Source organism: Erythrolamprus reginae, chromosome 1, assembly GCF_031021105.1.
Source record: "Erythrolamprus reginae isolate rEryReg1 chromosome 1, rEryReg1.hap1, whole genome shotgun sequence".
Classification (NCBI taxonomy): Eukaryota; Metazoa; Chordata; class Lepidosauria; order Squamata; family Dipsadidae; genus Erythrolamprus; species Erythrolamprus reginae.
The window spans coordinates 226,538,229-226,552,989 of record NC_091950.1 but is presented as its reverse complement, the minus strand read 5'-3'; the positions used below and the strand labels follow the sequence as shown (position 1 = coordinate 226,552,989).

The window sequence follows — 14,761 nt, the reverse complement described above, 5'->3', positions numbered from 1 at the left end:
ATTTTTGCCTTCCCCCAGCCCCCAGGAGCTCTCTGCAAGCTTCCCAAACAAACCCAAAGCAAAAACTGTTTTTCTTATTTACCTCTTTGAAATCGTGGTGCATCTTATACACCGGTGTGTCTTATAGTCTGATAAATACGGTAGTTTGCACCCAGCACATTCCCAGTTGACCTTTAAGTGCAAATCAAAGCAGGCACACAGACCAATCAATACAGTTAGCAAAAAGATATCTGGAAGATAAAAATCAGCAAAACATGCAAAACTTCATTGACAAAGCAGGGTACAGTAAATGCACTGTATGTTTCAGAACTTTTAAAACAATATCCTGTGGATAAATAACATGAATAATGGCTTTGCCACAGTAATAACCCTTTTATATAGGTACATAATAGCAGCAGAATAGAGATGGAAAGTAGAACACTAGTGATCTTTCTGTTCTGCCTGAAGAAGGCAATTTGATGAACAGGAATAATGTATCCTACAATCTTATGGTTTTTAATTTTTAAATCTCTCATATTTCTGTTAAATCTAATCTTTAGGGACATTGTCTATCTACCATTTTAAAAACTGTTTCTAGCAGTAATAACAGCATAATCTTCATTGTGGAGTACACTTTAAGTTAGGTATAAATTAAAATTTGTATAGTAAAAGCTGCTGTAGATACTAAATGACAAAACATGTTGCAGTAAACAATGTCGGTCGGTGGGACCCAGGAGAAGAGCCTTCTCTGTGGCAGCCTCGGCCCTCTGGAACCAGCTCCCCCCAGAGATTAGGATTGCCCCCACCCTCCTTGCCTTTCGTAAACTGCTTAAAACCCACCTCTTCCGACAGGCATGGGGGAACTGAGACATCTCCCCTTCCCTATGTAGTTTTATGTATGGTATGTTTGTGTGTATGCTTTTTAAATAATGTGGTTTTTAGGCTTTAATATTAGAGTTGTTATTTTAGACATTTAATATTAGATTTGTTATTGTATATTGTTTTATCACTGTTGTGAGCTGCCCTGAGTCTGCGGAGAGGGGTGGCATACAAATCTAATAAATAATAATAATAATAATAATAATAATAATAATAATAATAATACATGTTTTAAATAAAGAAAATAGATAATTGAGATTCTAACCTCAACAAATACTGATTCTGACTAGACATATTGCATAAAGATAAAACTGTTGTGGGAATAGACATTAATGAAATACTAAGAAAAGTTTCACTTTTCTAGATGCATCTGATTTTATTTTAAGTAGGAGCAAAATAAGTAGATTGTTGTTTGTGTCTGAAAATGTTAGCACATGGCTGAATGTAATTATAGTGTTCATATGACACATTACCAAATTAACTCAATAACACATAGTTTCATAGTAACACAGCAGACTAAATCTGATAAGCTGATATTAACTGAATAATGGCTTCGAATAATGTTGATATTCTGCTGTCATTAAATTAACCATGACCTTGCAAAGGTGGTTAAAATCTAGTTTGCTTACCATATCAGCTAGTATGGGAGAAAATTTTTAAAAAATATTTAACAAGAATTCAGATTATCCCACATATTCTATGGAACACTTTAAAATAATGCTCTGTTCATTAATTTTGCAAGAAATTAAAAACAAAACAAAACAATATCTCTGAAAGCAAATTTAGGCTGGAGACATTCTTTTTTTAAAAAAAAAGATCTTGTGATACAGAATAAAAAGATTGCTGCAGAAATGGGTTTCACTATACATGGAAAAAGCAGATCATGCAGGTTTAGATCAGGACAATGTAGAGACACCATAATTTATTTAGATTGGCACACTTATACTTCTTCAATGAAAGAAAGAAAAACTCTTAAGGTTTTAGATATTGTTTTTGAAAAGAAAAATAGCAATGCCTTTAACTCATATTAAAAATGAACACAAGTGATCGTTACTTGATGACCGAACTAACGTTTTTAAATAATCAAAAATTCTACTTATATTTTGATTTCTGAGAAGACAAGGATCAAAAGATTTCAACATTTTCAAACTTTCTTAGCTGTTCAAATATTTATTTAATTCCTTAAACCTTAACAAGGATTGGAGTTGATTGGATTCTAGATTGTCCTCTATTTGCTTAAGCCTGACATTAATGGGTTCTGGAAAGATTCTGTTTAAACAGTGAAAGTGACCCTGAGATTTTGCATCTCAAGCTTTTATTTAAATTATTTTGATACAGCAAATCAGTTCAATAGAATATCTGACCTAGATTTACATGCAATACAATTTTTGTCCATACATTCTCTTTCTTTTTCATCTTTATTAATCTTTCAGAGTAGGTGGCATTTATTATCCCAATCCATTAAATATAATCCTCATTTAGAAACTACCTTGGATAGTGATCATTTAAAAATACAACAGTAATAAATTATAGTAAACAATAATTAAAAATCATTTTCGGTCCAATGCATTTACTCACACCCAGATTATTGCACTTGATGACAATACACAATATAATGAAAGTAGAACTGGCACTGCTGCATAAGACAGCTTTATCTAAATGAGATGAAAACAACCGGCAATCTATGTAATGTCTTTCTCTTTCAGTCACATTTTTACCTAGTCACTATTTCATTGGAACTAATGCTAAAAAGGATTATCTTTACTTGATTTCTTTTATTTACATACTGGTATATGAATAAAAAATGATCTAATTACCAGGCAAAAATACTTTGTTCTGTAAATAGAACCTCACACCCAACCTGAAGCCCATATAAACAGAGGCACACTGACATCCCTTAAACTCTGTGAAGATGTTACCTAGCCTTGTAATGAAATGTTTGGAAATCAATTCACAAGCTCAGAGAATGAACCTTCACCCAAGCTTCACATATTCAACACTATTGCAAAGCTACATGGGCATGCAATGCTTGCCACTGGGAGACTATAGCTTTGAAACGATTGTTGACCCACGAACAGCTATACTGTACTTCCTTCAAGAATGCCTTCACAAACAAGCAACCCCCAAAAGCACATGCTACCAACCATTGCTCAACCACCCACAAGCATAGAAACTGGACTTCCAAAATAGGTGCAAAATGCTTTGATTCATGATCACTAATACTCACAACTGCCTGGAAAAATACCAATGCCTCATCAATGAACAAAAAAATGCATATCTCAACTCCATCGGACAAGACCTGACAGATACCTTAAAACACATGATCCACAGGGATGCCAACAAAATACAAACCCTAAACACAGTTCACTACATGAGAAACTCAATACCATCACCCCAAAATAAAAAAATAACAACTCAGAAGGATAAAAAATCTATCCAGCAGATTTCTGATGATGAAAAGGCCATCCTCGCACATGGCCTCACAAACTGATAATTCTGCTTCAGATGCCTAATGGACCCTGCAGGTTCCAGAAGGAACTTGGGGAGATTCCTGACTCCCTTTTCCACAAGCCAGCTGAATCCCTAGTAGTTGCCTGGAATAGGGAGGCATATAGGACACTGGACCAGATTCCTCCTTTGCGACCTCTTTGTGGTGGTGGATCCAGGAGAGCTCCCTGGTTTACCAAGGAGTTCTAGGAGTTGAAGTGCCAGAAGAGAAGTCTAGAGAGGGTACCTGGATCGAGAGGCACTCCTCACAGTCAATCATACCCTTGTCATCTCATGATTAGATTATTGCAACATGCTCTACATAGGGCTACCCTCAAAGAGTGCTCAGAGACTACAACTGGGCCTGAATGTAGCTCTGCATTCTGGGTACACTCACATTACACCAGTCCTCTGCAAGTTGCACTGGCTCCCTATTGGTCTCTGGGCACAATACAAGGTGTTGGTCATTACCTTTAAAGCTATACATAGCTTAGGGCCAGGTTAACTTTGAGACTGCCTTCTGCCACACAACTTCCAGTGACCAGTGAGATCCCACAGAGTTCTTCTCCTCCAGGTCCCATCAGCTAAACAGTGTTGGCTGGAAGGCCCGCGGGGGAGGGCCTTCTTTGTGGCTGCCCCAGATTTCTGGAACCAGTTACCTCTGGAGATGAGGACTGCCCCCACCCTATTGGCCTTCCGAAAAGCATTTAAGACCTGGCTTTTCCGGCAGGCCTGGCTGTTGAGCTTGCAGTTGTAATCGGCGAGATCCAGCCATGGAATGATATTAGTTTAGTTTAGTTTAGTTTTATTGGATTTATATGCCGCCCCTCTCCGAAAACTCGGGGCGGCTAACAGCAATCATAAACAGTATACAATAATAATCCAATACTAAAAGCGAATTAAAAAACCCTTAATATAAAAAACCAAACATACATACAAACATACCATACATACAATTGTAAAGGCCTAGGGGGAGAAGGAATCTTAATTCCTCCATGCCTGGCGGCAGAGTTGGGTTTTAAGTAGCTTGCGAAAGGCAAGGAGGGTGGGGGCAATTCTAATCTCTGGGGGGAGTTGGTTCCAGAGGGCCGGGGCCACCACAGAGAAGGCTCTTCCCCTGGGTCCCGCCAAGCAGCATTGTTTAGTTGACAGGACCCGGAGAAGACCCACTCTGTGGGACCTAACTGGTCGCTCGGATTCGTGCGGCAGAAGACGGTCCCTGAGATAATCTGGTCCGGTGCCATGAAGGGCTTTATAGTCATAACCAACACTTTGAATTGTGACCGGAAACTGATCGGCAACCAATGCAGACTGCAGAGTGTTGGTGTAACATGGGCATACTTAAGGAAGCCCATAATTGCTCTCTCAGCTGCATTCTGCACGATCTGAAGTTTCCCAACACTTTTCAAAGGTAGCCCCATGTATGGGTCTTAATTGTTTTAATGCTTAAGATGTTTTAAATATTTTATTCTGTTGTTAGGTCACCTGGAATCCTTTGAGAGTTGGGCAACATATAAATGTAATAAATAAATCAATAAATAAATTGTTAGTTTTTAAAGCAGCATATGACTTTTGTTTTTGTAGTAAAACAATACCATGGCTATTCTGATGGAAGTTGTTTTAACAGCATGTAAACAAATAAGAAAGCAAAAAGAGATGGAGGGAGAATGATATAAACATGTGTCAAAATCTTAATTTTATACTAATTTCCAGATTGATGTGAAAGATCTTAAACATAAGGGACTTATGCATCATTTTAGATGCATTAATATCTTTACAAATATAAATGGTAAGCCGAGAACAGGGGACTCTGCCTTATGATTGTGAAAAAATGTAATTTACCCCTCCTTTTTTTTACTTCATTAATGTTCCAGTAGCAATGTCCTTTCTGACTTCATGACATTAAGAAGTAGATTCTTACTGGTTTTTGTTCTCATCACTATATGTTATACATATTTCTCATTCTTCTCCTTTTCCTCTTCCTTCTCCTCCTCCTCCTCCACCATCAATATTTTCAGTGTTGAAGGAAATACATATGTCACATATATATTATATATTCTGAATTTAATTTTCACAGGGTGAAAGAGGTTTGCCAGGTTTACAAGGCTTGGTTGGATTTCCTGGACTACAAGGACCAGAAGGGCCTCCAGGAGCCTCTGGAACAAAGGTAAAATGAACCTTATGCCAAACATTAATTTGCAGAATGGTACTTGAAATCCTGATAACAATAAGCAAACAATTTTTTGTGTCTTTCTGTAGGGTGATACTGGAGAACCAGGACTACCAGGAACAAAAGGAACTAGAGTAAGTTTGCATGAAATGTTTTTGCTGCTATACTTATCATGCCAGTTGTGGTTTGTTTAATAAGCCATAGTAGCCTGGTTTATGTAAAACTCTCGACCATTAGTAATGGATTCAAAATCGCAATAACTGGGTGCATGTAATACACTAGGTTATAATCAAATACACTGCATTCTGCTCAGCGTGATGCATACTCTAGCATTGAACATGTTCATCATTCTTAACTTGTTGTATTTATTACATGGTAGTGTGCATGTACATGACACTTTGTAGAGCACAATTTGCATGTCCTGGATGTTTATAATTACTTTTTCACTTTCTTACTAGAATGCTGTTTGATCTACATAATGGTAATCAGTGTTAATGCTCAATGATGTGAAAATGACAGTGGAGTAGCTATTTACACTTAAATCTTACTGGGCAAAGGTGTCATTTGATCTGTTTGCAAATAAGAACAAGAAAGTTTTCAACAGTTTATTAACAATCTAGCTAAAACATTTAAAGAAGAATGAAATATACTCCCATTAAAAAAATTAGAATGTTTTGATAGCTTAAATATCTTATAGCGGTTGGGATCTGAAGTTGCTTATTCTCAAGGATTGTTAGAGAGTAAATGCTACTCTGAGTTTAGAAGTTCATGCAAGTGCCTCATGATAGCATCTAGCCTCTGTTTCAATTGATTTTGATTTTCCCAGCATCAGAAAAATTGATTATAACTTCTCAAGTGATAGCAGGTAGTCCTTGCTTGAAGCAGTAAGATTTTCCATCACTAAGCAATGTCATAAAGCATAACAAGACATTTTTCTAGTAAAAGCAGTTCTAGTAGCCTCCAGTTACAATAGTGAAATGAATCACCATTGGTTGCTATGTAAGGACTTCATGTAGCCACGATTTCTGACAAGCTGCCAGGTTCCCAATTCACTTTGCTTGCGGGAAGCTTGCAGAGAAGTCAGCAAATCGCAATCATGTGACAAAGGGACATTCAATGGTTAGAAATCCAGGCCGGTTGCCAAGCACTCGGCCTCTGTTCACGAGACTGTGGAGGTATGATGATGACTATAACATTGAGGATTGGTTGTAGATATTGTTCATTCAGCACCATCCTAAGTTCAAACAGGTACTGGCTTCTGGGTGAAGAAAATGTCAGATAGACATCTCTGAAAGTGCAGAGACCACAATGCGGTATTAATGTGGCAATAATCCATGGACTGGTAGCAAACTCGGTCAAATATAACTTATTTGGACAAGGTGAGGATGAACCAGATAGCAGGACAGGGTTTCTCTGGGAAACAAAGGAAACCATCAAGCCATTAACTTCTACTAGGATCAAAGAGATTTTAAAATATTCAGATTCTAAGAATCTGAAACGGTTCTTGGATGTTCTGTCTTTATTATATTGATGGTCTTTGACTGTAATAAAGCTTTTACATATAACTATAGCACAGAGTTGAACATTAGATTAGTCCAATGTTTCCCAAACTTTTTCAGTCCACCACCCCCTTGGGATAAAAATAGAGACAATTACAATAAATAGAATTTATTTACCATAAATAAAATTTATTTTTGCCAATACTTGGCAATGGTATTTTGGAGGGGAATGTCAATGGGGTTCAGAATTACAAAAGCAGCATCATGACACCACAAGTCTATCCCTGCACTACATGTGTTATGATATTGCATACTAACATGAAAGAGCAGACCTTATGGTACAACACTGCTTTCATTATGTCATTTAAAAAAAAGATTGAGAATGTGACTGTTGTTATATGTGCTTCTGATTATTTAAAATATCCTTCATTAATGTTGAGGAGCAACAATTTATTGACGGTACTGTTTACATTCTTTTTATCATTTCCTCAAATCTTAGGGGGCCCCTGGTTCAGCAGGCTATCCTGGGAATCCTGGCCTTCCGGTGGGTATAAAACCAAGGTTGCAGTTGAAACACAGTCAAGGTTTTATTTCAGTAGAGATAACCTACTGACCATTTTGCTTTTCTGTATCCCTTCTGAACCTCAGGGCATCCCTGGAGGAGATGGCCCGCCTGGTCCTGCTGGAATCCCGGGATGCAATGGAACAAAGGTAAACTGTTTTAAACAGGTATTTTGAAATTCTGTTTTAAAATCCATGAATTAAAGACATTTTTTTCTCTTCCATTAGGGAGAAAGAGGTCCTCTTGGCCCACCTGGCTTACCTGGCTTACCTGGCAATCTTGTAAGCATTTTAAAATCATTTGTTTTAAATGAAATCAAAACAAGTATAATAAAATAAATAAATATGAAAATTGATGGTTTGCAATATACAATTTAATTGTGGAATTTGATAATTAAAACATCTGGTTATTTTTTAATTTCTCATACAATGTTATGTTTTCTAGGGACCTCCAGGAGATCCAGGAATAAAGGTATGTTTTCTAGTTAAGAACAAAATTATCATTTATTTTTTACATGATATGTGGATTTGCTACTCTAGCAGAATTTTAAAAAATCATTTGTTTAATTGGTCATGGGGGGGGGGAGCCAACATCCATAGAAAGTTAAGCATTTGGGCTGTCTCAAAATGCCACAGAATAATGAACAGCTTGATTTACTAAAGAAAACCAAGAGTTCTGTAAAAACAGAAAGGAAAAACCAGTTTTCTCCATTATGTTGCTGAGCAATTGGATCTCCTCTCCCTTGTAAAGTATTAGCAGTCCTTATGTTGCCCATTCTAAATTTGGAGCTAGCATCCTTTCCTCTCTGAGAAGAAAGAATCAATTGCCTTATTGGATTTTTTTTCTTTCTTTCTTGAAAAACACACTTCATTTCTCTTTTGAGGGAAAAAGGGCTGCAGAGAACACACTGTTTTGGAAGTGGGGCCTGATGCAAGTTTCCTGCTTTAAAAAAAAATCCTCTTTCCTGAGGTTTGTAATGGGCCATTCACCACAAAAGAAGCCATGAGGCAAATATAATGACAGAATATGTCATAGGAAATAAGAATAGATCTTCATCCAGACTGAGAAAAGATTCCAGTTTGGAGCTCTCATGGGTATCTTTTTTTTTTTGTCAATGAAAAATGGTTAGTTTCTTTCATTATGACAGACTGCTCCATTGCTCCAATCCTATTGTAAAATTCTTTCCAAAAGAAGCATTTTTGTTCAATTACAACTTTTCCATCCAATTCACAGAAAGGATTGAAAGAACTACATAGCTTAGCATTGAGAGGAGGGCCCCACAGTAGGCACATGTTTTTGCTCTCATTCTGTTTAAACATATATCAGATAGGTGGGTCAAAGATCTCACCTGTGGTTTTTATGCAGAATTGCTGAAACACCATAAAACAAGTTCAGTTCTTGAAAGAACAAGGACAATCATTCTTTTTTTAAATAAAAAGGATGCAAATTATTTTAAAAATGCAATTTTTAAAAATAAAAAGTATGCAAGGATGTTGTGAGCCACCCCGAGTCCTCGGAGAGGGGCAGCATACAAATCTACTAAATTATTATTATTAACTAATGGAACCTGTCAGCTCCCTTCTGCAAGCAATAATGTTACCCCTCTTTTGTACATTTTTAAAGTTTACTAACAACCTGAGGGACAAATAAAATAGCAATAGCTCTTAGACTTATATACTGCTTTATAGTCTTTTCTAAACAGTTTACAGAGTCTGGGTCCTCATTTTACCAATCTCAGTAGAATGGAAGGCCGAGTCAATTTTGAGCTTGGTGAGATTCGATCTGCCAAACTGCTGGCAGAGGTATCCTGTAGTACTGCATTCTAATAACTGTGTGGCTCTTAAAGAAAAAGAAGCATAAAAGATAGCAATAGCACTTAGACCTATATACTGCTTCACAGTGCTCTATAAGCAATTTACAGAGTCAGCATATTGCCCCAACAATCTGGGGTCCTCATTTTCCTGACCTCGGAAGGATGGAAGGCTGAATCAACCTCAAGCTCGGTCAGTACTGAATTCCTAGCTGTAGGCAGAGTCAGCCTACAATACTGTACTGCATTCTAACCACTGTGCCACCATGGGACAAAAATTAGATCAGGGTTGTCAAACTCCTGGCCTGTGGGATGGCCATGCCCACACCCGGTTTAGTGAAGGGGGAAAAGTCCCAATACATCACCACCCCAACAACGTGAGTTTGACACCCCTGACTAAGATAATAATTAGATTTCTGTTTTATTGCTATTTCTGTCTTGTCCATGACTTGTTATTTTGGTTAAAAGCCAGTTTAAAGACCACAAAAAGTTTTCTTGTTATTTTGCAATATTTTAATGAAATCCTTAAAAACCTTAACATATAATCAAATGTAAAATTAATTATGGTTATTGATAAGTTAGTCTTCAATTTTCACTCAAACTAGTGAATAGCAGCTGCAATGCTCTTGTACTAATTGTATTCTATTGTTTTTAAATCTGTGTTATATAGGGAGACCCAGGAGAAATTATTGGATTCGTGCCAGATGGTTTTCAAAAGGGTGAGAAAGGATTGCCTGGGCGTTCTGGATTTCCAGTAAGTTTTATTTCAACTAGCAAAGATCACAATTTTGATAACTGATGGGGTGATGAGAGGAGGCAAAGAAGAATTTGACTTGCATTTCTATGCATTCTGTGGATCATCTTTATCTCCCCCCCCCACCAAGTCCATCAGAAAAACAGAATCAAAAAGTTATGAACATAAATAGTGAAACACTGTATAATTCTGTAGAAGTGAAGGGGCATAGAAAGATCCACAAAGATAGAACATACCTTGATTGCCCCTGATCAACTCTGATCAAGTCTGCTATCTGCCCCAAGTCTGTGGAGAGGGGCGGCATACAAATATAATAATAATAATAATAATAATAATAATAATAATAATAATAATAATAATAATTATTATTATTATTATTATTATTATTATTATTATTATTATTATTATTATTATTATTATTATTATCTTGGGCATGTTGCTTCCTGGGCATGTTGATCTGGACTAATCTGGAAAGAAATTTTGAAGTCCTGATGGATAATTTAATGGAAATATTCACCAAAGACGTGGTAATTGTGAAAAGAATAATATCAATATTAAAAATTACTAGGAGTGAGCTTGCAATATTATGTGATGTGGATACCAGTGAATAACATATTGCATGGAGTTTGCCCCATATTGAAAAAAAATATTCCAGGGCTAGAAAAGATTCTGAAAAAAATAGTCAGAATTAATTATCTAGTGGTTGAGTGCCATTTATATAAAGAAAGGCTAAGATATTTAGGCCTTGGAATATCACCATTACAGCAATGTCAGAGATTATAAATTTTGGGTTGAGCTTAGCGCCTGAGCCATATTCAAGTGTAGGAAACTATGACATTATATAGCAAAGTGGTTAAGAAACTGTGTTTCTGACAGAATTCCTTGTCGTTTTTTTCATACCTAGGGACCACCTGGACTCCCAGGTATTACTGGCCCTATTGGACCACCTGGACCTCCTGGAAGACATGTAAGTGATCAGCTTCAGAGGTTTTAATCTGCATATTGTAATAATTCATGATTTCAATTAGGTATTGTCTAAATTGATCCCTAATCTTTGTCCTCCAGCTATAACTATGTTAAACATGCAGTGGGCTCAGCTAGATCTCGTATCAGGTGGTTTTGGAGAATTCCCTTTTTTTTGAGGCAAAGCAACATTTTTCCAGATGGACCCAAATGGAATTGACACTATCCTAAAAAATTTCAGAACAATTCAATATTTTAATGGTATATTTATTTTATTTATTTATTTTATTTTAAGAATTTGTCATGTATTTGTAATATACATAGATATAACATTATTTATATACGTAAGACGGATACTGATAAGAGGGAACAATTGGTCAGGGATGGTAGATAAGGCGATGCACTTATGCCTGCCCCTTACTGATATATTAGGAATCAGGCGAGGTCAACAGTGAATAGTCTAAGAGTAAAGTTTTGGGGGTTTGGTGATGAAGCCAGAGTCAGGTAGTGAGTTTCAGGTATTAACCACTCAGTTGCTAAAGTTGTATTTTCTATAGTCAAGTTTGGGGCGATTCACTTTGAGTTTGTATCTGTTGTCTGCTCATGTATTGTTGTGGTTGAAGCTAAATAAGTCGTTGACAGGTAGAATATTTTAGCAGATAATTTCATGAGCTATACTGAGGTCGTGCCAAAGGCGATGTAGTTCTAAGCTTTCTAAGCCCATGATTTCAAATCTGGTTGCATAAGGTATTCTGTTGCGAGTAGAGGAGTGGAAGGCTCTTCTAGTAAAGTATCTCTGGACACTTTCTAATATATTTATGTCCTATATGTGGTGTGGGTTCCAGATTGGTTTGGTGAATGTTTTGTATGCTCTGGTTAGGAGTGTGATATTACCAGAGAAGATGCTATATACAGTAAGATTAGGTTAACAACTCTTGAAGCCTTTTTAGTGATGTTGTTGCAGTGGGCTTTAACACTTAGATCATTTTATATGAATACTCCAAGATCTATCTATCTATCTATCTATCTATCTATCTATCTATCTATCTATCTATCTTTCTTTCTTTCTTTCTTTCTTCATTCACTTTAGTCAAATACATATCGGTAGTGTACAAAGATATAACAATGTTTATATATGTGATACTAGTAAGAAGAAACATTAGGACAACTTGTATTTGGTGTTCTGATTCTTTTTGCCAATGTGTAGGACAGAGCATTTGTTGGTTGAGATTTGGAGTTGCCAGATGTTTGACCATTCTGACACAAAGTCAAGGTCTGTTTGAAGGATAGCAATGTTGTCAGTGGTGTTGAAGAGTTTTATATCATCAGTGAAGAGAACACAGTCGCTTGTAATGTTATCGCAATGTTCATTTATATAGAGTATAAAGAGTGTTGGTCCTAGTAAGCTACCTTGAGGTACACTGCTGTTAACAGGAATGGGATTAGATAGGGCACTCCCTATTTTGACCACTTGTTGTCTGTTTGACAGGAATGCAGTTATCTAGTCATGTAGGGGTCCAGAGATGCTATAGGATTTCAGAAAGGCTAATTACAGGTTTGCAAAATGTATGTATAGGAACAGGGGCGGCATACAAATCTAAGTAATAAATAAATAAATAAATGTCATGGCAGGGAAAAATCAATATTGAATGACTGAGCCATCCCTACTTTCCCTTCTTTGCACCAACCTTATACCCAGCCATTGCCACAAGACCTTGGCTTTTAGAGGGAGGGGTAAGCCATGAAGCAGAAGATGGGAGTTCTCACTAATGGGAAGGTGACCCATTCCACAACCCCATGCAAAGCCTTGCAGAGCTGTTATTGAAGTAGGTCTTGTGAAGCAAGAATTGAACCACTTAACCTGCTTAGCTTAGCTTGGCTTTCCAAGACAGTTCACGGAATGAATCATTTGGTAGTGGGAACATGCAAATGGAAGGGTGAGTCAAAGTTATTCATGCTTCTTTCCAATATCTTATTCTTTCCATCCATCTTCATTCTTTTTTCTTCATTTTCACCCTCCTTGCTCCTTGTGTCTTATATCATGCTAGGTCTTTTTACCTCTCTTCCCCAACATTAGATCGTATTATAATAGGTAAGGTTTCGATTTAATTGCTATGGCTTCACGGCACTTTAGCTGTGATTCTGGAAAAGATGCTTTGATGTTCAGGAAGTACAAGCTGAGTACCTGTCTCTAATTCTTCAAACCAACCACAATTTTAATGCAAAGTTCTGCTATGTTAGGATTCCTACATATTCCAAGGCTTCCATTCAAAAATATTTCGGAAGTACTGCATAGCCCTATTGTGCATCAGTATTGCAAGTATGATGTTCTGTGTGGTGTGCATATCTTCTAGAGCAGTGGTTTTCAACCTTTTTTGAGCTGCGGCACATTTTTTACATTTACAAAATCCTGAGGCACACCACCAACCAAAATGACACAAACAAACAAACAAATAAACAAACAAATAAATAAATAAATAAATAACCCCCTCATATATACAATCCCATGTAACATCCTATTATAAATACAGTCAATCATCAATCATCCCTCCTCAAATTTATATCATTGTCTCATTTCTGGGTACTTCTCCTGTCTTTCCCCCTTTTCTCTGTCATGTTTCTCATTTCTCTCTCTTCCTCCCCTTTTTCTCTCATTCCTTCTCTCACTTCTCCTCTTTTTCCATCCCTGTCTCTCTCCCCCCCCCCCCTTATATGTGTGTGTGTATATACACTCGAACCATTTCCAAAACCAGGTGAGGGCTGGTTTTTTTTTCTCTTTTATTCTTTTCAAAAACAGGTGAGGGCTGGGGGGGGGGTTTCTTATTATTTGGGTGCTTTTTACCATATGCTTCAAGAATCACCTCTCTCTCTTGTTTCTCTATCCTCTCATTCTCTGCCTCAATCATTTTCTCATTTCTCCTTTTTTCTCCCCTTTTTGTTCTCATTTCTCTCTCTCTCCTTTCCTCTCCCTATCTGTCTCTCTTGCTTTCTCTCTCTTGCTATCTCTCTTTTTCTCTCTTGCTTTCCTTCTCTCTCTCTCGTTCTCTCTCTTATTTTCTTTCTCTCTCTCGTTCTTTCTCTCATGCTTTCTCTCTCTTGTTCTTTCTCTCTCTCTGTTGCTCTCTCTCTCTCGTTCTCTCTCTTATTTTCTTTCTCTCTCTCTCTCATGCTTTCTCTCTCTTGTTCTTTCTCTCTCTCTTTGTTGCTCTCTCTCTTGTTCTCTCTCTTATTTTCTTTCTTTCTCTCTCTCTCTCATGCTTTCTCTCTCTTGTTCTTTCTCTCTCTGTTGCTCTGTTGCTCTGTTGCTCTCTCGTTCTCTCTTATTTTCTTTCTCTCTCTCTCTCTCTCTTGTTCTCTCTCTCATGCTTTCTCTCTCTTGTTCTTTCTCTCTCTGTTGCTCTCTCGTTCTCTCTTATTTTCTTTCTCTCTCTCTCTCTCTCTCTTGTTCTCTCTTTCTCTCTCTGTTGCTCTCTCTCTCTCATTCTCTCTCTTCCTTTCTTCTCTGTGGAGGCCGGCAAAGGTTTTCCTTAGTTTGAATGTTCTGAGCAAGCTGGCAGGGGAATGGGAAGCAGCCCCTTTAGTGACAGCCCGGGATGGGACTGTGAGAGCGGTGGGCGTTCCCACAGCGCTCGGAGCGGCTAGCGGCCGGATCGCCAGC

General features: G+C 37.3%; 1 protein-coding gene across 2 annotated transcripts in view; it reads left to right on the top strand.

The window, feature by feature from the left end:
• Positions 1-14,761, top strand: part of COL4A1 (collagen type IV alpha 1 chain) — a 174,252-nt gene that overhangs the window by 45,037 nt on the left and 114,454 nt on the right. The window contains exons 3-10 of one of the 2 annotated variants that reach the window (XM_070732374.1): positions 5,423-5,512; positions 5,605-5,649; positions 7,514-7,558; positions 7,663-7,725; positions 7,804-7,857; positions 8,021-8,047; positions 10,057-10,140; positions 11,045-11,107. In XM_070732374.1, coding sequence (XP_070588475.1) covers positions 5,423-5,512; positions 5,605-5,649; positions 7,514-7,558; positions 7,663-7,725; positions 7,804-7,857; positions 8,021-8,047; positions 10,057-10,140; positions 11,045-11,107 — 471 coding nt within the window. Of the gene's footprint in view, positions 1-5,422; positions 5,513-5,604; positions 5,650-7,513; positions 7,559-7,662; positions 7,726-7,803; positions 7,858-8,020; positions 8,048-10,056; positions 10,141-11,044; positions 11,108-14,761 lie in introns of those variants that run through there. The other variant, XM_070732375.1, reaches the window with a different exon arrangement.